The 26,214-nt window shown below is 40.6% G+C and overlaps 2 protein-coding genes across 2 annotated transcripts in view; one reads left to right on the top strand and one right to left on the bottom strand.

The window, feature by feature from the left end:
- Positions 1-15,161, top strand: part of smc6 (structural maintenance of chromosomes 6) — a 29,514-nt gene extending 14,353 nt beyond the window's left edge. The window contains exons 17-27 of the mRNA XM_081348044.1: positions 8,476-8,639; positions 8,861-8,996; positions 9,120-9,200; positions 9,291-9,461; positions 9,742-9,879; positions 10,018-10,163; positions 11,663-11,788; positions 11,916-12,021; positions 12,901-13,053; positions 13,153-13,250; positions 14,208-15,161. Of these exons, the coding sequence (XP_081204170.1) occupies positions 8,476-8,639; positions 8,861-8,996; positions 9,120-9,200; positions 9,291-9,461; positions 9,742-9,879; positions 10,018-10,163; positions 11,663-11,788; positions 11,916-12,021; positions 12,901-13,053; positions 13,153-13,250; positions 14,208-14,280 (1,392 nt within the window). The 3' untranslated portion in view covers positions 14,281-15,161. The remainder of the gene's footprint in view (positions 1-8,475; positions 8,640-8,860; positions 8,997-9,119; positions 9,201-9,290; positions 9,462-9,741; positions 9,880-10,017; positions 10,164-11,662; positions 11,789-11,915; positions 12,022-12,900; positions 13,054-13,152; positions 13,251-14,207) is intronic.
- vsnl1b (visinin-like 1b) lies at positions 14,675-26,037 on the bottom strand. Its single transcript, XM_081348045.1, has 4 exons — positions 25,767-26,037; positions 22,406-22,572; positions 19,371-19,586; positions 14,675-16,390 (listed from the first exon to the last, which is right to left on the bottom strand). The coding sequence occupies exons 2-4, from the start codon at positions 22,565-22,567 to the stop codon at positions 16,193-16,195; spliced, it is 576 nt and encodes a 191-aa protein (XP_081204171.1). The 5' UTR covers positions 22,568-22,572; positions 25,767-26,037; the 3' UTR covers positions 14,675-16,192.
- Positions 26,038-26,214: the final 177 nt, after the last annotated feature.

The raw sequence follows: 26,214 nt of genomic DNA, 5'->3' as shown, positions 1-26,214 counted from the left end.
GTTCATTTTCCTGGCTCAAAACGAGGCGGAGGTGGTAAAATCCTAATAATGTTTAATAATAAGATAATTAAATGTGTATTTTTTTGTAGATCATCATATACCCTAATGTGTTTCCCACATTATTTTTGTTGGTGGAGCTTGGTACCTCTAGGGGGGTCCGGGGGCATGCCCCCCCGTAAGAAAATTTTGTACATTTTAAAGATAAATTCATTAATCTGGTGCACTTTGAGTCACCCGAATCCACTGTTAAAAATAAATAATCCACCCGCAAACCGCCCGATGATATTCTCTGATTTAGATATCTGCATCTGATCATCACATTACAATTATTCAAATTCTGGTATCAAATTATTCAAATTATGGTAACATATCACACTGAAGTAGGCTGATTTAAAATGAACATTTATTTAAAATAAAAGTTCTTCTTTTGGCAAAATTACATTTCCTTATAGCCTAAACAGAGGCTTTACTCCCTTCAAACTTAAATTGTCAATGTTTCATTACATCACTGTTTGAAAACACAATTTTTTTTGTACCTTTTATAAAGGCATTTTCCCCCTAATTTTATGCTCCATCTTTCATTTTAAATTCTTAAATTTGATCAATATATTCAATTAAAATAATAAGACACTAGGCTGTTACCAATCAAATTAAATAATTTACATTGAAAAAATATAACTGTATTAAATTAGATTATTTTAAATATTTTTGAATATACAAATAAGGAATGTTGAAAAGAATGATACTTTATGAAACTAAACCGCCAGTAGGAGGCGGCAGGCGACCGTCTTAATGAGCGAGTCATTGAGTCATTCATTCAAACGATTCGTTCAAACGGCTGATTTATTCAGAATGAGGCAGTTTATGAATGGGTAATTGAATCTTTGACTCAACCGATTTGTTCAAAACGCTGAATCATTCAGTAATGCAACGAGTGTTGCTGTGAGATGCGCGTTCTGCTGTGATCTTTGTTTGGGACTATTTTCGCTGATGAAACAGAGCAAAAACAGTCATTGCGACTAAAATGTAAGTGAGTACATTTTTGAGTACATCAAGTAAAATTATTGTAAGTTAATTTTAACTGTTTGTTTATTGAACTGTTATGAAACCAGTCACGGTTTCAATCTTGATGGCATTCAGGAAAACAGCTGGTCGTGTGTAGCCTTAGGCTATATATTGTTTCTTAACTAGGCTATATTGTTTCTAAAATGTTATAACTTCACGAGCCTCGACAGCGCACATTAGGCCTGTATTATTATCAACTATAGGCTATCAATCGCCACTTACATCAAATGAAATAAAACAGAATCATCCATTCCTCCACACGCATCCATCCATCCATCCACACACGTTTTCGGTGATTGCCTGGTTATTTTTTATTTTTATATTAAAAATTGTTTTAATCAGGGCATTTGTCCGAAAAAAAAAAAAATGCGGGGGACAGAATCACCGGTTCTCTTACGAGAGTTCTCTCGTACTGCGTTTTATCAAAACGCTACGGGAAAAGTCTCTTTTCACGAAACACTGAAGCAAAAAATTATCCTTTAATTTTCATATATGTAAAACGCGTTGCGGCAGCAGCAGTCAGCTATGGCGAGACGGCTTGCTCGCTCATTGGCTGCTCTGCGGCAACTGCTTAAGCCTATCGAGCGAGGCCTGAGATGACGTCAGGCCAATGAGGGCGCTTCGCGCCCTCCTCGCCACTTCCCGCCGAAACGGGCGTGGCTTACCTCTATAAAAGGAGCTCGAGAAGGCTGATTCACTTGATTTTAATCTCTTCAGCGAAGCGCACGCATCGCTGGATCACGGAAGCAAGCGTCGTTCGAAGCAAGCACTTCAGCGGGACGAGCCCTCGAAGCCGCTGGCCAACGCCGCCTTCTACAGCCGTACCTGCTGCGCTTTCCGACGCCTATATCCTTTATTGCTATATTGCTCTGTTTTCTGTGTGTGTGTGTGTGTGTTCGCTGCAACACTCACCCCTAAAAGAGCTGCGTCTTTTTCAAGACGCCTTCTCATGCAGCGCTCGCGCTCGCTCCGAGCCAATTGCCTACGGTGACTCTGAGGACTCGCCAGGCATCCTTTCCGAGGCTGCCCTTCCTGGAAGCGGACGGCGGGATTAGTTTTTCTTTACGTTACAAGAAAAGCTACCCTGCCTCTGCACGCGTCATTCACCGGCGAAGGAGAAAAGAGTGTTCTTAGTCCCACCGTTGGTCGGTCTGACCTCTTTTCTCTCACATTTCTCAGTTCCCTGTTCGGCGACTGGAAATATTATTGCAGCAAGTGAGTCTGTTACATGCTTGCCTGCCAGCAAACGCCGAAGAATACATGTTGACGCCGCTTTCAAAGCCTGTATCCCCCTGTGGCTCAGTGGTGGAATTATAGGTTCTCCTCGCGGGAGACCGGGGTTCGGATCCCGGTCTGGCGGCATATATATTTATGCCGCCAATGCTTTGCTCTGTAAGTCCCCTGAAGGCGACTGCAGAGATGCATTTTGCAGCCAGCGAGCGCGTAGTACCCGCTTGCCTGCAACCGAACACCGTTTCTACGGTTCCTGCGCGTCACTGGCGAAAGAGAATGGAGTGTTTTCAGCCCCGCTGAATCTGGGCGATTTCCACTCTTCTCACATTCTGGCATTTTGCAGGCGTTCTGAAAATGCAAATCACTCTGTCTGTTCCCCGAGAGGCAACTGCAGACGTGTTTTTTGCTGCCCACGAGCACGTGGTACAGGCCTGCAAGCAAACGCCAGTGTGGATAATACTCGCGCTGACTTTGTCTATGTATCTTCACTGTGGTCCAGTGGTAGATTCTTAGACTTGCGCGCGGCCGATCGGAGGTTCGAACCCCAGGCTGGCCGGCAGAAAATATTTATGCCGCCGAATGCAAATCACTCTGTTTGTTCCCCGAGAGGCAACTGCAGACGTGTTTTTTGCTGGCCACGAGCACGTGGTATATATGCCTGCAAGCAAACGCCAGTGTGCATAATACTCGCGCTGACTGTGTCTATGTATCTTCACTGTGGTCCAGTGGTAGATTCTTAGACTTGCGCGCGGGCGATCGGAGGTTCGAACCCCAGGCCGGCCGGCAGAAAATATTTATGCCGCCGAATGCAAATCACTCTGTTTGTTCCCCGAGTGGCAACTGCAGACGTGTTTTTTGCTGCCCACAAGCACGTGGTACATGCCTGACAAGCAAACGCCAGTGCGGATAATACTCGCGCTGACTTTGTCAATGTATCTTCACTGTGGTCCAGTGGTAGATTCTTAGACTTGCGCGCGGGGGATCGGAGGTTCGAATCCCAGGCCGGCCGGCAGAAAATATTTATGCCGCCGAATGCAAATCACTCTGTTTGTTCCCCGAGAGGCAACTACAGACGTGTTTTTGCTGCCCACGAGGACGGCCGATGATGCTATATGTGTAGAGAAGATGCCCACTGCTAGTGCCCATCCCTACACACTAGCACAGCCCTTCACACAGGGCCCGCGCTCATATATTCGACTCGGGTCGATCACGCACACAACATAGTGAACGTGCCCACTGCCTAGTGCCCACAAACACTATGTTCTGCATGCCTTGTGGTTTCTGTAAAGACGAAACCTGTGTGCATTCACTCTGCTCAGACAGACAGTGCACTCATTGCAGTAACTGTGCCCGCTCTCCCGCGCCCACACTTACTCACGGTACTTCTGGTGTCCCGGCCACGGCCGATGGTGCTATAAATGTAGTGTCGATGCCCACTTCTCAGTGCCCATCCCTACACACAAGCACAGCCCTGCACTTAGGGCTCGCGCAAATAAAATCGACTCAGGTTGATTGCGCTCCCCACATAGTAAAAGTGCCCACTACTCAGTGCCCACGAACACTATGTCTATCAGATCACAGGCTCTCTGTAAAAACGAGACCTGTGAGCGCGCGCGCTGCTTACACAAGCAGCGCGCCCCAAGCAGTAAATGTGCCCGCTCACAGCCCACATCTACTCGCACACATGAGTCCCATGGGACTCGCGCAGCCCCCCCTCACTCAGCCAAACACTGTTGTAAGGTCAAGGGCGAGCGCTCCGCCCGCTGTATTAAGCGCGCCCCCCGCCTCAAATGCCGCAGGCATAACGCCTATGTTTGTGAGCCCCATAGCACCTCTGTCGCACGGCGAACAGAGCGCGCTCTGTATCCGGCCCTTAGCCAACCATGCAGATGCATGGGCAGCGCTTCCAGGGGTTTCGGACTGGGTCTTAGGCATTATAAAGAGAGGCTTCTCGCTACAGTTTTGTCGACGCCCTCCGCGCTTCACAGCGCGCGTCGAAACTTCGGTTCCGCTGAATGTAGCACACCTACTTCGCCGCCGAAATATCAAAACTGATAAGCAAAGGGGCGATAGAGCTTGTTCCCCGAGTTCAAAGCGAACAGGGGATATACAGCAGATACTTTCTAGTCCCCAAAAAGGACGGCGGTATCAGACCCATTCTGGATCTCAGACGACTGAACAGAGTATTAGTGAAACGCCGTTTCAAAATGCTCGCAACCAGCAAAATTCTCGCGCATGTTCGCCGAGAAGACTGGTTCATGTCGATAGATCTGAAGGACGCGTATTTTCAAATACAGATAGCGTCACATCACAGGCGATTCTTGAGATTCGCCTTCGAGGGTCAGACATACCAGTATACAGTCCTGCCTTTCGGCTTGTCCCTGGCACCTCGTACATTTACGAAATGCATGGACGCAGCGCTCGCTCCTCTCAGACTCAGAGGCATGCGAGTGCTGAACTATTTGGACGACTGGTTGATCCTAGCCCAATCACGATCTCAGCTCATAGAGCACAGAGCCATTTTACTCGATCACCTCGAGAATCTTGGTATCACGGTCATTTGGGCGAAGAGTTCACTGAACCCCAGCCAAACGATTCCGTTTCTGGGTATAGTTCTGGACTCACAGTCTACGACAGCGCGGCTGTCGCCACAGCGTGTGCTGAACATTCAGCGCGCGGCGATGTCTTTCCGCCGCGGCGCTTTCACCCCGCTCAGAAAATTTCAAAGGATGCTGGGTCTCATGGCCTCAGCATCGTCAGTTCTCCGGCTGGGCTTGCTCCGCATGCGCCCGCTGCAGTTCTGGTTGAAAGCGCGGGTTCCGCGCAGAGCGTGGGTGTCCGGTCATTTACGCCTCAAGGTCGATCAGGACTGTGTCACAGCCCTGGTGCCTTGGATGGCGAACGACTGGTACCAATCAGGTGTAAGCCTGGGGACTTCCTCGAGGGTGAGGATGGTGTCTACGGACGCATCCACCTCGGGATGGGGAGCGCTGCTCGAGGGCAGACCGTCCTTCGGCCTATGGTCGGAACGGGAAAAGCTCCAACACATAAACTGCCTAGAAATGCTGGCAGTGCACAAAGCGCTGACGCGTTTTTGTCCCCACATCAAGGACCAACACGTCATAGTCCGTTCGGACAACATGGCAGTGGTGTCCTACATAAATCGCCAGGGCGGTCTGAATTCCATACCCCTGTACAGGCTGGCGAAACGCCTCCTGCTATGGGCTCAGCACAACCTGCGCTCGCTGAGAGCAGTACATGTGCCCGGGCTGCTGAATGTGGGCCCGGACAGACTGTCCAGGAACAACGTTCCTACGGGCGAATGGTCTCTACACCCACAAACAGTCCGGCTGTTGTGGGAGAGATTCGGCAAAGCGGAGGTGGACCTATTCGCGTCCCGCGAAAACGCTCACTGCCCCGCATTCTTTTCAAAGACTGACAGCGCGCTGTCCCAAAAGTGGCCGCGCTGCCTGCTATACGCTTTTCCCCCCATCTTCCTCCTGCCTCAGGTGTTGGAACGGGTCAGGAAAACGAAATGCCCAGTGCTGCTTGTAGCACCGTTCTGGAAGAACCAGGCATGGTTCCCAGTTCTGATGCAGTTAGCAGACATCGCTCCATGGCCAGTGCCGTTGAGGAGAGATCTCCTCTCGCAGGCCAGGGGCTCGATCTGGCACCCACACCTGGAACTATGGTCCCTTCATGTGTGGGCGCTCAACGGATACCCGTTGGTCTCGCAGAGGGAGTCATGAATACCATCACGGAGGCTAGAGCGCCGTCGACCAGGCGACTCTATGCTTCAAAGTGGTCGGTTTTCTCCGGCTGGTGTACAGCTCGGAGCCTTTCACCCCTCGAATGTGAGGTAACGGAGGTTCTCTCCTTCCTACAAGAGCTGTTGGATAAGGGCAGATCCCCTTCCACGCTCAAAGTGTATGTGGCGGCTATTTCAGCGTTCTCCGGTTCAACGCTGGGTCAGTCACTGGGAAGGAATGATTTAGTCATCCGCTTCCTCAGGGGAGCTAGGAGACTGAATCCACCCAGACCTCCTTCAGTCCCTATGTGGGACCTTTCTACGGTCCTGGCGGCCATGAAAGGTGCCCCTTTCGAGCCTATCCAGTCTATTAGCCTCAAACATTTGTCTTTCAAAACAGTGTTTTTGATGGCTCTCGCTTCAGTGAAGCGCATAGGTGATCCGCACGCGCTCTCTGTGAGCCCGGCGTGCTTGGAGTTTGGTCCTAATGACTCTAAAGTCATACTCAAACCTAAGCACGGCTATGTGCCGAAAGCCCTCAACACGCCTTTTCGGGCTCAGGTTATTTCCCTGGCTGCCCTGCCGGCATCGAGTGAGGAAGGGGACTCGAGTTTTCTTTGCCCTGTTAGGGTTTTAAGAGCTTATATGTCCCGCTCTGCTGTCTTCAGACAGACAGAGCAGCTCTTTGTCTCGTTCAGTGGACGTTCCAAAGGAATGGCTGTTTCGAAACAAAGTCTATCCAGATGGATAGTTGACGCCATAGCGCTGGCTTATACTGCCAAGGGCATTCCATGCCCGTAGGGAGTTAGAGCGCACTCTACGAGAAGCGTTGCTTCTTCGTGGGCTTGGTCCAGCGGGATTTCCCTACAGGATATATGTACGGCGGCAGGCTGGGCCTCTCCGTCTACATTTATCAGGTTTTATAACCTAGAGGTTCCCGCCTTACAGGCTAAGCTTTTGTCGGTGTAATCTGTTCAGCCGTCTAGTCAGACCACTGAAACCCATGCGCAATGCGCTACCGACTATCTTGGGCAGAACTGTGTAAGACCCACATTTCCCACATTAGTTCAGGTTCCCTACCCTGTCTATGTGATGTTATACTTGCGTCTGTGGACATGTCTATTCTACGACGCTACAGTATAGGGAATTAAGGCTCCCACCCTTATTCCCTGACTCTGTGTGAGTCAATCTGGTGATTATGCACTGTGTGCCTGAAATAGCTTCCGGTGATCAGTGTTTTTATCCCAGCACGCACGGCGTTTTGCAAGGGGTTCCCGTAGCGTTTTGATAAAACGCAGTACGAGAGAACTCTCGTAAGAGAACGTACTCGGTTACTAACGTAACCTCGGTTCTCTCTAGAAGAGGGAACGAGTACTGCGTTCTCTGCCGTGCGTACGGTTCACTCTGGTTCGCTTCGGCGATCAAAATCAAGTGAATCAGCCTTCTCGAGCTCCTTTTATAGAGGTAAGCCACGCCCGTTTCGGCGGGAAGTGGCGAGGAGGGCGCGAAGCGCCCTCATTGGCCTGACGTCATCTCAGGCCTCGCTCGATAGGCTTAAGCAGTTGCCGCAGAGCAGCCAATGAGCGAGCAAGCCGTCTCGCCATAGCTGACTGCTGCTGCCGCAACGCGTTTTACATATATGAAAATTAAAGGATAATTTTTTGCTTCAGTGTTTCGTGAAAAGAGACTTTTCCCGTAGCGTTTTGATAAAACGCAGTACTCGTTCCCTCTTCTAGAGAGAACCGAGGTTACGTTAGTAACCGAGTACGTTTCTAAAAGTGAGGGGGACGTGTCCCCCCCGTCCCCCCCGGTTGCTACGCCCCTGTATATATGCTTCCTCTCATGCTGATAGGGTAGACATGGTAATTGTTTAATGAGTTGATTGATTGATTGCTTGATTATTTGAACGTGCTCCTCCCGAACTTTGTTAATAAAACATCATTTAAATGTTGAGCAAGCAAGCTCATTGGCTGCAGATGCGACATGAACCAATCAGCTTGGGCCAATTAGGTAATGTTGCAAATACCATCAGCTTGCTTTAGGGACTCATCAGCCTGCGGCATCTAGAGTTTCATGACAGAACTATGTATTAATATTGTGAAATATTATTACAATGTAAAATAATTGTTTTCTATTTTATTTCACATGATCCTTCATAAATCATTCTAATGTGCTGATTTAGTGTTCAATTATTCTCAATTATTACTGATCATATTGATATTCAAATTGTAGTAATATTTCACAGTATTACTGGTTTTACTGTATTTTTCTTCAGATAAATGCAGCCTTGGTGAATGTACTGTAAGAGACGTCTTATAAAAAACAATAAAACTTTTGACCACATGTGTGTGTGTATTATATATTTATTTTATAAAATGTTATTGTTGTTTTTTTGTCACTTGATTTGAGACCCTGTTTTTTCTAAAAAGGACCATGCTCGTGCAAGGAAAGTAATGCAGGGTTCGACACCGCCGAAGAATTGCCGTGAAGCCTTCACTGCAGGTGGTGATCATGTGTACTACAATCGGTCTTACACCCCTGACAAGGAAGTACTGGTCAAATATCTTGGTGGTGACCCAGAAGCAGAAATACGGCAAGTGCAATCTTCATAAATATGATAATCTTTCATCAAGCTGCATTTTTTTCTTCGTTTACTAGCTCAAATCTGTAAGGCTCGAGGAGACAGCAGACTGCAGAAAGACAGGGGAAACAGAGACACAAGAGACAACACAGAGATAGGAGACTCCAGAGGGACATTCGTGATCTAAGGCAAACGATGCTAGAATATATTTGTTCTTCTCTATTGATTCACAGTCTAGTGGAGTCAGAGCTGGAGAACAATCAGGCTCAGCTTTTACGGTTCCAGCTTCACTTGAGCTCTGTGAAGGAGGACATTCAGTTGATGGAGGAGAAGTTGCGTAGTGTCATCAGGGCCTGCAAAACAAACCAGGTACTGAACTGCACAGGCTACACCATTATGCCATCCAAATTCACTTCTGTTGTTATTCCATGTCCAAACGTACCTGCGTAATTGATGCTGGCTTTAATTTAAACTTTATTTTTCCATTTTTAGCAATGCATAAATGAGGTTAAAGCTTCTATAACAGAACTTGAGAACATTGAAGAGGCACAGGCTGAGGACATCAGCTCCCTGGTGAGATGTCTATGAATATAATACAGGCTAAAAAAAATCATTTTTATCATTTTATGACACAGAATAATATGTGATTTGTCAAATGTACAGGAAGAAGATATACAAGAGAATGAGCAGAAGATCGAATCAGAGAGGAAAAATGTGAAAGAGGCTCGAGACGAATTAAAGAATCATGAGAAAGAGCTCATAAATATTAATCAGAAGTATAAAGATGTGAAAAATAAAATGGAGCAACTGTCAGATGAGACAGAACAACTGAAGGTGAGAGACAGCATTGGGTGGCCGGTGTACATCGCAAAACGTAACTTAAATATTATATAATTAAAGACTTGATTGAAGAATTGATTTTTATGTGACAAATATTGTTTCCTTGCCACTATTGGTGGTATCATTAAAACTATTTCCGCTGGGTTCTTAAAGTCATAAAAAAACTCTTTTGATTTGAATTATTTCTGACTCTTGCATTAAAACCCCTAAGTGTCTTGTGCTAAAAAAAAAAGAAAAAGAAGTGATTCATGAAAGATGTATTTTTCTTGAATAGGAGGAGCAAGTGAAGGCAGAGACTGTGTGCAGTAAACTCGATCAAACCATGAAGGTCTTGGAGAAGAAACTCGAGGATCATCAGGCCAATATTCAGGCCATGAAAGACGAGCTGTCACTCAGAGAGGAAGAAACACAGGTATTCACTCCTTTTTTCTGCCATATAATATAATACTTAGAATTTTCTGCCATAAGAAAATGTATAGATTGTTCATCCAAACAGCAGTACAGTGACATATTGGACTTGTTAATTGTCTGGAAATTGTTTGTTGTGTAGGACTGTGAAGCCAAAGCCAAAGAGATCTGTCCTGTGCGACAGCAGGTAGATCAGAGTGCCAGAAGTATTGATGTTGAGATCACACGCCTGCGACAAAAAATCACTACGCAAGAGAGCAGCCACGGTGACAAGGAACAAGTTATCCGGTATGCAAGGCAGCAGTTAATAGGATGTTCCAGGTTCAATATAAATTAAAGGGGACCTATTATGCTCTTTTTCAAAGTCTTGATTTTGTTTTTGGGGTCTACTAGAATAGGTTTTCATGCTTAAATGTTCAAAAAACACATTCTTTTCACATATTTTACATTATTGCAGCACCTCTGGGGTGCGTTTCCCGTACAACGACGTAACTCGCTGCTTAACTACCACAGTGTACGATGCATCGATGAAGAAATCAACTAGCTAGTCACGACTGATTCCCGAAACCATATTGTTGCAAAGTGGTCGTTTAACCACGTTGGTTAATGTCACGCAGGTGTTGGAGTAATAAGTTGTTTTAATGAATCTGTTTGAGATTGCTTTAATGTAAGATGTTTTGCTATAAATTACGGACGTGGCATATGCAGACTATTTCTCATTTTTCTCAGTTATTTTGCTTTATTTCTAGATTAAATCATAGGCTCGTTCTTCTGTACTAGAGCACGTTCGCACATGCGCACTCTTAAAAAATGACGCTTTAAATCTCTAGACAAACCTAAAAAACGTGAATGACATTTGTGTGTATTCTAAATAAAAGATACAGATTCTACTGAATGTCAGGTTGCCTATTTTGCTCAAGATAAGGATTTATTGAGTCCACATGTCATGCAAACAAGAAACTATGCTTCTAACCACAGGTCGAGAAATGTCGTTCCAAACACACAACTTTGCGATGCTGTTTGCGAATGTTCGTTGGAACTATGGTTTCGGGAAACACCCGACTCGTTGAACTATGCTGATAACGACAGAACTTGCGACCATAGTTGGCTAACAACGCTTTGTGGAAATGCACCCATGTTTAGTTCCAGCCTTTATGAAGCGCCTCCTTCTGGAAAGCAGAATGTGCTCTAATTGGTCAGCTGGAGCAGTGTGTTGTGATTGGTCAACCACTTAAAGCGTGTTTTGGAAATGTCCCGCCCCTTACCACAACCATGAGTTTCAACACACTACCAACTAACTCAACTAGCCCCGCCCCTATATACTGCATATGCCTTTGGCAGGAATTATTATAATGAGGAATATTGTAACGTGTTCGTTCCTGGAAGAAAACTCAAGACTACAATAGAGGCGTTTCAGGGAGTTCAGAAACTGATATAAACTGATATAGAGAATAACTCTCTGTGGAGTGACTTTGTGCTTTGGAACTTTGCAGACCTTTTTAGTGCTCAACATTACACACTAAAGAAAGTGGAAAATGTAAAAAAGCATAATAGGCCCCCTTTAAGACATTTTCGTCACATTTCCAGTTTTCAAAAAAAAAAAAATTAAACTGTGGTTATGTAACATACTTACAATGGAAATAAATCATGTCAACTTTTAAAAGAATATACTGTATGTGAAGCCTGTATTTTTATTAAATTTTTTTCAATTGATTTCAATTGATCAAACTTTTTTTTTAATCAAATCTGTAATAAATTATTGAAATATCTTTTCTTTTTTTTTTCAGAGAGTACGCAGAAGCTCACAGTAATTACAAAAGCAAATCCAGCCAGCTGAGGGATCTCAGGAAGTTTATTGATCGTCTCGACAACATCATGATTGACCGTCAGGACCGATACAAATCACTGCGACGGTAACTTACTTAGGCTCCAACTGTGACTGTGACTCCAACTGTGACTTAACAGTGACTGTCCTTTATGTTTGCAGGTTTGAACACAACAGTAGTTTGTATCTGTTTGAATTGTGTGTTGTTTCGTCAGGTCACTCTCTGTGAGGTGCAAGCTGTACTTCAACAACTTCATGATGCAGCTGCACTGCTGTGGCTCGATGATATTTGACCACGTCGCTGAAACCCTGTCCATTTCAGTAAGTTACATTTTCCCATCTTGCTTGTTTTACTCAAATGCTGTTTCAAATGCATCTTTCTCAACTAATAGGATGAATCTCGTGAAAACGTGTCAGTGGTCATGGTTTTTTTTTCTCTAGAGTCACAAGTAAAAAGAGTTTTGTACCATTAAGATGTTTTGCATTGTAACATTATTTCCATGGATATTAAGTAAATTTTCCCCTAAATTCTTGGTACTACTGTATAGTGTAATGCATCCAGATGTTTTACTTCTGAGTTTTTCTATATATATTCTATTACTGAAAAAAAAACATTTTATTTTGTGATTTTATTAATTAAAATCAGCATAAATTAAATGGAGTACAACAAATACTAAAATGATGAGTAAATAAATACTTGACAATATTTTTTACAATACTGTAGAGAATGCTTTTTCTGCATCAGAGAGATACATTAAATGTTTTGACATACAAGAAGTCTCTTATGCTTATCAAGGCTGCATTTATTGATTAAAAATACAGGAAAACAGTGATATTATGAAATATCTTTACAATTTAAAATAACTTCTTCTATTGTAATATATTATATTATATTTATTATTATCAATGTTACAAACTGTTGTGCTGCTTCATGTTTTTATAGAAAACTGTGATGCATTTTTCTTTTTCAGGATTCTTTGATGAATAGAAATTTAAAAGAACATAATTTATTTGAAAAAAAAAAAATTGTAACTTTTTTGTCTTTACTGTCTTTGATCATTTTAATGCATCCTTGCTCTTTCTTTGAAAAAATAATCTTACTGACCTCAAACTGGTATGTAATGGTAGTAACCTAACCCTAACCCTGAATGCTAGTATCTGGGTTCTTTTGTCATGTTTATTAAATTGTTTTTTTCCCAGGTGAAACCCCCAGGTCAGGAAAAAAACAATGTCAGTGACATGCGTTCCCTCTCGGGAGGAGAGCGCTCTTTCTCCACTGTCTGTTTCATTCTGGCACTCTGGGAAATTACTGAGTCACCCTTCCGGTGCCTAGACGAATTTGACGTTTACATGGTAGGTGCCTATAATGACTTTGAGGACATGTGTCATGTGTTGAACATTAGTATTTCATAAATAAAGGAAGGTTTAATAAAGCTCTTTTGTGTTTTCAAGGATATGCACAATCGCAGCATTTCAATGAACATGCTTGTGGCGCTTTCAGAACGTCAACATCTGCGGCAGTTCATCTTCATCACCCCTCAGTCCACCAGGTAGAAAAATGAAAGTTTTATTGAAGTCCTCAGACTGATATAAGGTTAATCTCACTGAAACGTCTCTGATTGATCTCACCCCAAAATCAAAACAAAGATTTTGAATTAACAAAAAATTTCTCTAGCCGCATTTTAAAAAGAGTAAACAACATAAATAAAGTGTTTTCTGCTTTAAAAAAAAAAATTCATTTAAATATTTGGCATACTTAAAAAAGGGGCAAGGCCTGGTTGAGTTAGATAGTAGTGTGTTGAAACTCGCGGCTATGGTAAGGAGCGTGATATTTCCAAAACACGCCTAAAGTGGTTGACCAATTACAACACACTGGTCCAACCGACCAATCAGAGCACATTGCACTTTTCGGAAGGATGGGGTTCATAGAGACTTGAAATTAAAAGGGCTGCATTTCACAAAAGAGTCGTGGGCTAAGTTGATTGTAGAAACCAATGGTGGCAATGGTTTTACAATCTTTGTGAAAAACAGCCCTTAGTGTTACTGACAGACTGAGAAGTGAGGTGCTGCAACAATGTCAAATATGTGAAAAATAAAGTGTTTTTTGAACATTCAAGCATGAAAACCTATTATAGTAGACCCCAAAAACACAAGACCCCAAAGACCACAATCTTTGCCTAAAGCTGGTTTCTTGAATACTTGGTGAACTAGTGCTTGCTTAAATCATTTGCAGACTTTAGTTAATCAAATGCGTAATTGTAAACTGAGCAAATAACAAGCCAAAAGCGTATTATTCCTGTAATGAGAACAATTTCTTTGAAATGCCGAATTTCGCCTAGGGTCTCATTTGTTAAGATGCTCTTAATGTGTTGCATTCAAAGTCATTTTGAGATCCAAAACACTGCCTGTCCAGGCAGCACTGAATTCTAAAGTTGATATAGTGTTATTATATTAAGTTTTTATACATATTATATATAAATATTAATGTTTTTTTCATTATCTTTCAGCCATCTGCCTAAAAGTGCCAATATTACAATCCACCAGCTTCAGGATCCAGAGAAAGTAGCAGAGGAGGAGTGAGATGTGCGATAGGCATAGACATTGCCTGGAGAGACTGTACTTAGAAGTTTGCAAAGTTTATAAGCCATGCCTGTACAGTTTGTTATGCGTTTGCTTTTATTTATTTTTAAAGAACGTTTTATGGTTCTAGTTCCTTTGCAAAGGACATTTTAAAATTGCATATGTGTGATTGTGAACAGTCAGTTCAGTCGTCTTGCTTCATTCAGAGCATTTCGTGTTCATCTGGTCCTTTGGGAAAAGAAAAAAGGAGGTTCAGTTTTTGCTAGCACCTGCACTCATGACGGTTTGAGTATGTTTACAGCTAGTAGTTGTCAGTTTAAACCAGCATCCTCTGTAATGAACCACAATGCTTTTCCTAGTTATTTCATTTGTGGTCACACACGACTAAGCACCTGCATTCTGAAAACAACCCATTGATAGTTTATTGATTTTAATCACAATGTCGTCAGTGCAACTGTTACATACCGAGCTTAAGACATGCCACAAATAAAACACAAACCTCATATTACACAATTAAATGACTGCTTGAATTTGGCTTTACCGTATTAGGTACAAATATTTACAGGGCAAAGATATACACTATTTATTGGGCATTTGCATTTTACAAAGATCTCTCTATTCTCCGTCAAAGGTATTGACGCTATCCTGAGTGTCACAGGAGGTGAAAGGGTTGCAAAAAATCTGGGATGCCATATATTTATGTACTTCTCAGGAGAACATAAAATATGGAGGATACAAAATTTTGAGAGTAAATTAAAGAGGCTACTGTGTGGCTAAAAATCATTATTTGAAATGTTGAGAACTCAAGTAGAAATATTGTTTTACAAAACAAACGGTCCAATAAAAATGCAGCACACTAAGATTAAATGTGTACCAACCCCATTCTGGGTAAGGTTTTGTTGTAATACTAGGGGAAGTGGATCTATTACTAAACGCCCTCCAGGGAAAATTCACTTAAAATGTTATATTGCCCGATCTGTATTATTACTGAAAACAATTTCATAGGCAACCATTCATGCATGTGACAATGATACCGCGCAAAGTAAAAAAAAGAGCATAACGCAATAAGAACGATGTTAGTGGTCGTTTAATGTTTGAAAAAGAAGCTTTTGTTTTATACTGGTTATTATGTCCTTGTGTCAGTGCAAAATATGGTGAAACCAGCCAATGGCAGATGCAAATAATGCAAAATTTCAACAAAGATGGAGGCAGGGCTGGAACTTGTGTCTTACTGAAAGCTTTTACAACACAAATGGTAAGTCTTTTAAGAGGAAACATGCACCCAAGGGTGGACATCTAATGGATAGATGAGTAACAAATGTAAATCTCACACATTAGTATTGTTATTGACACTATCGTTTATATAAGGCCTCCCTTGTATTATTTGTCAAGGTTGCCAAAATGAAGAGAGAGTAGGTTTTACACTTAGGACATGCATGCAAATAACTTACATTTATATTCTCAAGTACAAGCACGTTTGGAAGGAGGGCTGCATAAACCTCTCCACCCTCCTTAATTTTGAGTATTGATGTTCAACACTGATTTCATCGTAACATTTAGTGTGACACATTTCGATTTCGGTAACCCAAATTACTGCGTGAAATACAGCAGTAAACGTAGTGTGTGTGATAGGAAGTATTGCAGCTAGAAATGAAATACGGTGGAGCACTTCACTGACGATGAATGCGTGAAAACAACTGGACTTGTCTGATTTAAACGTCTCACGTTGTTGCATGTTGGAAATTAAATGGATATACTCTAAACTCTTTAGCATTTAACATTCTCATGCATACTAGTTGTTCAATCACAAGAAGAAAGTTCATTTAAAAGTAGTCCAAACATGTTACTCTTGTGGAAATGAGAGTGGAAACAGATAACTCGTTCAGTCCGGAGCATGCTATCATGCGCAACCTCACTTCTGCATGTCGCACTGCAAGAGCAGTACGATGGATGGGTCGCTCTTGGCGGCTTCTTTGAACTCATCTAGTGAGATCTGGTCGTCGTTGTTTTTATCCATCTTGCTAAAGATCCGATCCACTCTTTGCTCTGGTGTCAGACCGTCCTCGTTCATCTTCATCATTATCACGGTTCCCACCATTTTATAAATAGCCTTCACACAGAGGGGAGAAAAGACTCGGGTTTAATGGCATGAGAAGGCTTTAAGATTCCGATATACACATCAGAGAATCATTCTTATAAAGCTGAAGTGTGTGATTTCTGTGCTACTGGCATCATCAAACATATTAGGTCGTGTTTATGACGTCAGGTGCTTTCAAGTCACTTTTGTCAGAGCAAGATGGTGGTGTACCTTCTCTTAAGGTTCCCTTTCGAAGTGGAACTTCAACACTGTGTCTTGGATTGACGCTATGGGGAACGCCGGTGTCTGAAGCACATGTGACAAACAAGCCAATTTTATTGGCCTACGACAGTCCATGACGTAAATAATGGAGCGCCTGTGAGTATTAGACGGTGCCTATAATACACGTCATCAGCTTTTTTGTCTCCAGGAGCCGCTTGTTTGTATGGGTGTGTAAGATAAACACTGTTGGAGGAAACTGGATGTGCTCATTATGATGCATTCATGGTAATAAGCTCTGTTCCTGTTTGATTCTCGAAAGATTGATAGGAATTTAGTGTTTGTGTTAGTGTTTGGCTCTAGAGGGAGTTGAATGCATTCTTTGTGTCTACCCACGCTTGACTCTCTCTTGGCGGTTGAGAGTCGAGCGTCTACACCTCGCTTGGCCAAGGCGGCAGGGTGGTATAGATCACCGGGATTGTAGGCGAAGCATGGGAGGAGTCTTACAGGAAGTATTTCCCTTTTTGGGATTCTACTGTCAGCTCTGTTGCTTTCATGTCAGTTCAGGAAGCCACTCTGTGGCCACTTCTGACCTGAATGATTAATGTGGCATGAGCATGTGACATATGTGAGTATGCCCCAATTGAAGAGTTGTTTGTGAGATATATCTCTCCTGGTGTTGCATCCTCTTTGAAGGCTCCTGCCTTGCCAATGGAGCGAGTGTGTTTGCCTCTCAAGGAAGCTGAATGCACTCAATCTGTGAAGTGCCCTGTTTCTGCAAATGTAGGAAAAAAAGGCCCCTGTTTAAAGCAACGTAACGATCGTGGGGTCACAGGTGGGCAGAGAAGAAGCAGAAGTTATCAAATTGGTCCGTCTCCTCTGCTTACCACCTTGCGGCTCATGGCAAGGCATATACGGAAGCCAGACAGGCCTGTGGTGGCCCCCACACCATGAATTCCACTCAGCAGTGCTGCTGGAACGTTGCTTACACTGAGACTGGGGTCTGCCTTCATGGACCTAAACCACAGAGCATGGACTAACGCTAAAAGTGTGAGTTGCAAAAAAGTTGTTACGCTATCTTATCAGGTCTAGAGTACTGCTGGGGTTCAGCATGCTCCTCTGGGCCCTCTGTCCAGGGCCAGATTGATAGAATGTAAAGGACCTCGTTATACAGACTCTACATTACCATTCATGGCCCCCCAAGGTTAGAGTGGCATTGATCTGTAGTTGTGGGCACAGGTTTATTGTCTCTGGCATCTCTCATGGTCCACTCTAATATCCTGAAGTATCTTTTTCCAGGGTTAAACTATATTCTCCTACAGTATGTTCTGTGTAAATATATACTCCCCTATGTTAGGGTCTAAAGTACAATTGTATGTTCCCTTATAAATGGTTGCTTGGGATACCCCTTTAGGGTTGATGCAGGGTGAACAGAGTTATGCAAGGCAGTAAAAATACCCTCTACTTTGTTTACCTCCCTTCCCAACTACTGTTGGGTCTTGAAGAAGGGATGTATACTCTCTTTCGGATGGGTGTTTTATAGGCCTCTCTAGTATGACCCAGGTAGTTTGCCTGATAAAGAGCATTCCTTCTTGTTATTTTGCACTCTAGTGAATGGAGTCTTTTATGGATCCCGGAAAAGTAACCTAATTGTTCCAGAGCATTTAAATAGAGCTGGAGCTCCCCTGTGGTTTCCCTTGGGGTTGGAGTTTGATGACAATAATCTTTGGCAACTATATTTTGCCACTCTCATATTTGAATCCCTTTGGATGAAAATTTGCATTGCATTCCCCCTGGAATTAGTGGTAATATCCAAGGTTGTAGTTGAAAATATTCTTCCTTTGGCGGATACTCCCTAAGCCTAAGAGCTATGTCAAGGCAAAGAAGCTGACATAGCTGAGCCACTTATTCCTTAGAGCTCTGCTCTTGGCTGATGACCTCCCTGCTAGGGAGGGAGGAAGTTTGTAAAGGCCAGGACTTCCCTTGTTATAAGAGCATATAAGCTTGAGTATTTTCTATTATTTGAAGATAGTGGCTCAGGGAGTGGTACCACTTGACAATCTATATGAGTATATATGCACTCTTGATTGTAGTTAAGTAATCCGTAGAGTCAACTTATACTATGCACATTATGCCTTTGCATTTTCACAACTTAATAAGACAAGCATTCCTTCAGCATGTTGTAGTAGGTATTTGTTCCCCATTGCGTCAATCCAAGATGTACTGTTGAAGATCCACTTCAAAAGGAAACGTCTCAGGTTACGACTGTATCTGTTGTGAGCTCACTGTGTCTCGTTGCCATGTCTTAGTCCTGCCTGCGCATCTTCTTCAGACAAAAGAGTTGATGACATGTATTACAGGCGCCCTCTTTTATTCACGGGTGCTCCGCTAGCAACATCAGTAAAATTGCCGTGTTTATCGCACGTGCTACAGACACCGGTCACGTTGATGGCGTTCTCCTCAGCATCAACCCAAGAAAAAGTGTCTTGTTCCCCTTCTCAGGGAACCATGGTTACAGTCGTAACTTGAGATGTTTTTTAACTCTACTTATAGAAAATGAAGAACAAAGAATGTGCATCAGGTTTTGCTTTTTATGTTGTTGTTTTTTATTCTTTTAGAAAGCCAATGTAAATGTAATTGTTACATTTTATATAATATATTACAAATAATATTTTGCGCTTTGTTTTGCTGGGTGTTTTTTTTTTTTTTTGACAAAACATTGTGGAAAGTGCTTATTTAAACACAGGTTCATCCAGTGGCATTCGTTTCATGCAAATAAACCAATTTTTGGTACCTCTATAATCTCCAGCATCTCCACTCGAGTGATCTTGCCATCTCCATCCAGGTCATACATGTTGAAAGCCCAGTTGAGCTTTTGCTCAAAGCTTCCCCGTGACGTGATGGACAGGGCACAGATGAACTCTCTGAAATCGATAGTGCCGTCACTATTCTTATCAAAGGTCCTGAATGCATGCTGCGCAAACTTCGATGCGTCACCATAAGGAAAGAACTGCAAGAAAAAAAAAGATTTTAGTCCAATGATTGGTTTGGTAATGTTTCGCTTAAATTAGTAATGATGGCCTTTGATTAAATAATGATCTTTCATTCAATTTTAAAGTTTAAAGCCCCACCTAGTGAATCTGGACAGACTGGGTTTCTTAGAAATTTCTGTGATATGTTAAAAGAATAGTTTTACACCCAAAACTGCATGAAAATAATTCTTCATGCAGTTATTTTTGACAGTATATCTATATTTCATAGTGACTTTGGCTGTCAAGCTCCAAAAAGCACAACATTTAGCACTATATTCCAAGTCATCTGAAGTCATATAAAAGTTCTGCACATGATCTACTGATGACAATGCACAAATGAAAGAACACAGACGCAGCCGGATCATTTCCATTATGACCAACGCAATCTACCAAGAGCAGTGCAAATTAGCATCTGGTTTAAGACTTGTGTGCGGTAAATAATGGCTCAAACACCAGTAAACTGACTAGCGCAAACCTTTGTAAATCACCTTGCATGATTGATTTAAATACTCTCCCCCCATACATTTTGCACCTGAAAGGGAAACTCCTACAAATGCATATGCAATAAGATCAGCCACAAAAATAACCCTGTCCATGCCTTTTCGGACAGATTTTTCACTGCGTGTCTAAATCCTGACCAAAAGAGGGTTTGCTCTGGCACAAGCTGTTAGTATATCTGGCACAAAGAGTATTAGTGAATACTCGCTTACATTTTAGTCACAAAGCTCTCATGTGGCTTTAGATGTCTTGGGATACTTAATATCACATGTCATTCAACTACTTTCATGGTGCTTTTCTGTCTTTTTGGAGCTTGGTAGATGTGGCCACTGTGACTTGTCATTGTATGAAAAGTTCTGCTTAACGTCTGTCCACATACAGCTTTGGATTGATGTGAATAATGACAGCAGTTTTATTTTTTGAGTAAGCTGTTCCTTTAAGAGGGATTTGTGCATGTTTATTGATTTTCATGTCTGATTTTTCTACAGCAGGCACAGCAGGTTCTGTTCTTTGCTTCAGGTCCATTCCATGGCAATTCATTAAAAAATAACTGGCCGCTGCACAACGGGTAGAATGAGAGTCCTCACATCTCACAATGTCACAGTTGTTCTATGAATAACATTTCACAGACTGCAGCTTTGATGATAGTTTGTGCTTAACTCTACTGTCTTCAGTTAAACATATCTGCTGTCACAGTCACTCTTTTTTGTTAGCTTTCTCCTTTTTCCTGACATAAAAAAAAATCCAACTATATATATATATATATATATATATATATATTTGTATATATATATATGTATATGTGTATATATATATGTGTATATATATACAGTATATATGTATATGTGTATATATTATATGTATATGTGTGTGTACCACTCAAAAGTTTGGAAACATTACTATTTTTAATGTTTTTGAAAGAAGTGTCTTATGCTCATCAAGCCTGCAGTAAAAAAAAAAAAAAAAAAAAAAAAAAAAAAACAGTAATATTATGAAATATTATTCCAATTCAAAATAATGGTTCTCTTTTTTTAATATATTTTAAAATGTAATTTATTTTTGTGATGCAAAGCTGAATTTTCATCAGCAAGTACTCCAGTCTTTGGTGTCCTTTAGAAATCATTCTAATATGATGATTTGATACTCAGTTATTATCAATGATGGAAACAGTTGTGCTGTTTAATATATTTTTTTGGAATACTTTTTTCAGGATTCATTGAGTAAAACGTTAACAGCATTTATTCATAAAAACAGCATTTATTCAAAATAAAAACATTTCTAACAATATAAATCGTTGCCATCACCTTTTATCAATTTAACACATCCTTGTTGAATTAAAGTACTAATTTCTTAAAAAAAAAAATAGTTATTGTTCCCAAACTTTTGAACGGTAGTGTATATTGTTACAAAAGATTTCTATTCTAAATAAATACAGTTCTTTTGAACTTTTTATTCATCAAATAATCCTGAAAAAAGTATCTCAGGTTATTTTAGGTTATATTAAGCAGCACAACTGTTTCCAACATTGATCATAAATCATCATATTAGAATGATTTCTGAAGGATCATAAGACACCACAGACTGGAGTACTTGCTGATGAAAATTCAGCTTTGCATCACAAAAATAAATGACATTTTAAAATATATAAAAAAAAGAGAATCATTATTTTAAATTGTAATAATATTTCATAATATTACTGTTTTTTTGTTGTTGTTGTTTTAACTGCAGGCTTGATGAGCATAAGAGACTTCTTTCAAAAACATTAAAAATAGTAATGTTTCCAAACTTTTGACTGGTACTGTATGTGTGTGTATATATATATATATATATATATACAGTATATAGTTGGATAGGGGATAACATAAAACCAACACACCTCTCTTAAACATGAATTATGATTTGAGGAACCATTCATGCCTTGAGCGCAAACACTTCTAGAAGGGATAATTCATCCCAAAATAAACATTCTGTAATAATTTTCTCAACCACATGCTGTTCCAAACATGTATGACTTTCTTTCTTCTCCAGAACACAAAAGGCAATAATTTGAAAAACGCTGGGAATTTGGGAAGAATTGCAGCCCATTTTATATAAATACAGAGACATTTCTCAAAATATAAGCTTTTTTGTTAAACAGAAGACAGGCATTCATACAAATTTAGAACAGCATGAGGGCTTGTAAACGATGACAGAATTTTCATTTTTGGGTGAACTATCGCTTTAAGTCCCAAGTATGCGCACCAATAATAGTGATGTTTGACTTGTTGAAATGCTAGACTAAACGCCCATGGTCTCTCACCTTAACATAGAGCTGCTGAAACTCATCCAGGTTTAGTCGACCGCTGGGACAGTCTTTCAGGAAGCCCTTGTACCATTGCTTGAGCTCATGTTCATTAAACTCTGTGTTCTTCACAAGGTCCTCCATCACCTCAGGGGTCAGTTTGCTGTTCTGTTTTCCCATGATTACTGCATAGGAAATAAATGATATGGTGATAGAAAGTTCTAGTTCTATAGTGGTGTTTTAATTAGAGAGTGTTAATGGTTACACTACAGCAGCTGCTCTGTTCCTGAATAGTGGATTTGAGTCTGAACTGTAGTAATCTATCTATATGCACTGATCCCACAATGGAGCAACAACGTAAACTGTCACAAAATAATCTTTTTTGATTAGGAGTTGATCAGATGTGTTAAAGGCCAATGATGATTATATCAGCATTTGGCCTTCAAAAACATATTGATATCTATAGAGGCTGATATAGCCTATACATAATACTTTCTAAATTTATTTATACATTCTAAAATTAATGATAGAAATATGTACACTGTAGTATACTGTAGCCGCAAGTATCGTACTATTAGGAAAATACCATTTCAGTCTTTGTATTTCATGTTTAATTCGATGTGTTTCTTTGTAATTATTTCTGAAATTTTCTAGCAATTTCTGAGTGAAAATTGTTTCCACACCCATTTTTTAAGTGTGCACAAATTTGATGAAGTTAGCATTTATTTTAAACAATATTTATCCAAAAATCACTCAAAATATTAGAAAATGTGTGCATTGATAAGGCTGTCCAAATATTTTGGAAATGACACTTCCAATTACTTGGCAATATCTATGTCGATTTTAAAAAATAAAAAAAATGTATTATGTACAATAAGGCCAGGACCCAATTACAAGAAACTCTTTTATTTAAAATATATATTGTTTTTAAAGAAGTCTCTTATCAAGCCTGCATTTATTTGATCAAAAATACAGAATTTGTTTGAAATATTATTATTATTAATTTAAAATAATGTTTTTCTATTTTAATAAATTTTAAAGTGTAATTTATTCCTGTGATCAAAGCTGAATTTTCAGCATCATTACTCCAGACTTCAGTGTCACATGATCCTTCAGAAATCATTCTAATATGATGATTTATTATCAGTGTTGGAAATTATGCTGCTTAATATTTTTGGGGAATTTTTTCAGGATCCTTTGATGAATAAAAGGTTAGCATTTATTTAAAATAGAAATCTGTACTGGTCAAAAGTTTGTGGTTAGTATTTATTTATTTATTTTTTGAATTTTTTTTAATATTTTATTTAGCAAGATGTGTTAAATTGATAACAAGTGATAGTAAAGATTTATATGTTTGGAAAAGATTTGTATTTTAAATAAATGCTGTTCTTCTTAACTTTTTATTCATCAATGAATCCTGAAAAAACTATCACAGGTTCCCAAAAAAATATTAAGCAGCATAACTGTTTCCAACATTGATAATAAATCAGCATATTAGAATGATTTCTGAATGATCATGTGACACTGAAGACTGGAGTAATGATGCTGAAAATTCAGCTTTGCATCACAGGAATAAATTATATCTTAAAGTATATTAAAAAAGAAAATTATTATTTTAAATTGTAATAATATTTCACAACATTACTGTTTTTTTCTGTATTTTTGATCAAATAAATGCTAACTTGATGAGCATAAGAGACTTTTTTCAAAAAACATAAAAATAGTAATGTTTCCTAACTTTTGATAGATAGATAGATAGATAGATAGATAGATAGATAGATAGATAGATAGATAGATAGATAGATAGATAGATAGATAGATACAAGTCAAAAATTGGTTTGAAATATCAAATTTAAATAATTGCATCAGCCAATAACAATAAACAGATGTGGAGATTCCACAATCTTTATATATATATATATATATATATATATATATATATATATATATATATATATATATATATATATATTATAGTAAATATATATATTTTTATAGGCCTATGAAAGAAGCCAATATGTTTGTGCATATCATGAACTGTTATTAAATTATGATCACATATTAATTAAATTGGCCTGTTCTAGATGTGGTTATCAGCATTGACCATTAAAAAATGCATATTGATCGACCATTACCCAATATAGGCCTAAAGAGAAAGAACATGATGTCATGCATAGTAAATGTAAATGATTTAAAATATGAATTTGCAACTAGCTCCACAAAATAATGGTACACAATGTACAAGTTATAAAAATATGAACACAATGGTGTCAAGTGAGATCAGATCACTGCAATCAGCCAGACCGTGTTGTGTTTCTCTAAATAGATCACAGTCACAAGAGTTTATGTGTAAAAATGGGCATCAGGTAAAATAGGCTACAAACGGGGAGGGGTTGGAGAGGAGCTTTTTATTTCCATGTGGAGCGTCTAGTCTGTATTTTTGAGCTTCTCCTGCATCAAATGTGCCGAGCGACTGAGCATGAAAATCCGAGCAGCCTCGAACACATTTCCTAAGTATCCAGCTTTGATTAAAGAGAGTCAGGAATTATTACCCACGTCCCAATCGTCATTCTTATGTAATAGCACTGGGGCTTTTTCAAGCACCAATGGCTGAACGAATGACCTTGAGAAGGGAAACCACTGGGAAGCGATGCAGAAAAATGATCCATGATCCTAAATGGAGGAATTAAAAGTCTTAATGACGAAGATCTGTTGAAGAGCACAGTGTCACCATCTGCGCGTTTGGTTAACATGCCATTATCTACATCTCGTCCGCCCGAGCCTTTTGATGTGACAGAATATGAGTAGAACATGATTTGTACGTACATATAACCAACCCTACTAACATATAGCATCCCATTTCGAATCTTTCAAATGTGTTTTAATGTTGCACCAGTGTGAATGTGGACCACTCCGACAGACCGCAGAGAAAAGACGCAGTCCCTTTTTGCACTGCGCTCAAATCGCATAATAAATCTCTCAAGTGAAGCTGAGAAACATCAGTGCTGCTCTTAAATTCATTACACAAACACCATAGGTTTGTCCATTAACAGAGAGTAACAAGTAACCACTAAGCGTTCGTAACAGTGGCTGTCAGGGCTTTAAATGCATCAAATATACAGTTTTTAATTCAAGCTTAATACACCCTTAACCTGCGCAGGGTGTTCTATAATCAGGCCGTGTAATGCATGCGAGAGAATCTTTTCATTCAGTCACATGCAGGCATTCATTCATTCACTCACTCACTCACTCATTCATTCCTGGCGCCTGTTAGATCGTTTCGATGCATTAAATGGCAAAAGCAGAAAATTAAACAAACACGACCGCGACGCACATTAATATCTCACAGCTGCATAAACACGCATGCATCGCCTCTTACCTTCAAGTAACGCGTTAGAGGCTAATTGAAATGTGCTGGTGCTCGCAACCCGTCAGCTTTTGCGTGTGTCGAACCCAAATTCCTCGGATTCGTCGCGTTTACTGGACGCCAAATAACGCGTAAAGGTGATTCCAGCTGACACGAGCCCGCTTCCGTCTGTGTGTGTGCGCTATGCGACGCAAGACATGCGGCATGCAGCGAGCATCACCACCACACCACTGCTGCTCCTCGCGTGCGTTTGCGCAAATTGTATGCTTGCAACCCTGCTCTTAGGGGGCTCGTGTCAGTAAACACTCTATTAACCATCGTATGCATGCGTATCTATTGGACAAGGGTCTTTATTACCTATTGTGAAAGGCTCCGTGTGCTGTATGTTCTTTATGTTTGGGCTCCCTGAGACCCCAGTGCGTTGTCTGTACGAATAATAATAGTCATTTTGAAGCCAACC

The sequence above is a fragment of the Scardinius erythrophthalmus genome, assembly GCF_964197995.2.
Source record: "Scardinius erythrophthalmus genome assembly, chromosome: 19".
In the NCBI taxonomy this organism is placed as follows: domain Eukaryota; kingdom Metazoa; phylum Chordata; class Actinopteri; order Cypriniformes; family Leuciscidae; genus Scardinius; species Scardinius erythrophthalmus.
This window is presented reverse-complemented; position numbering and strand designations above follow the sequence as displayed.

Excerpts from the sequence above, each read along its gene's own strand:
- vsnl1b (XM_081348045.1), bottom strand. The coding sequence starts at position 22,567 with ATGGGAAAACAGAACAGCAAACTGACCCCTGAGGTGATGGAGGACCTT. Across the intron at positions 19,587-22,405 it reads TTCAGCAGCTCTATGTTAAG|TTCTTTCCTTATGGTGACGC; the intron begins GTGAGAGACCAT and ends TTTTTCTTGCAG. Across the intron at positions 16,391-19,370 it reads AGATGCTGGAGATTATAGAG|GCTATTTATAAAATGGTGGG; the intron begins GTACCAAAAATT and ends CTCTGTGTGAAG.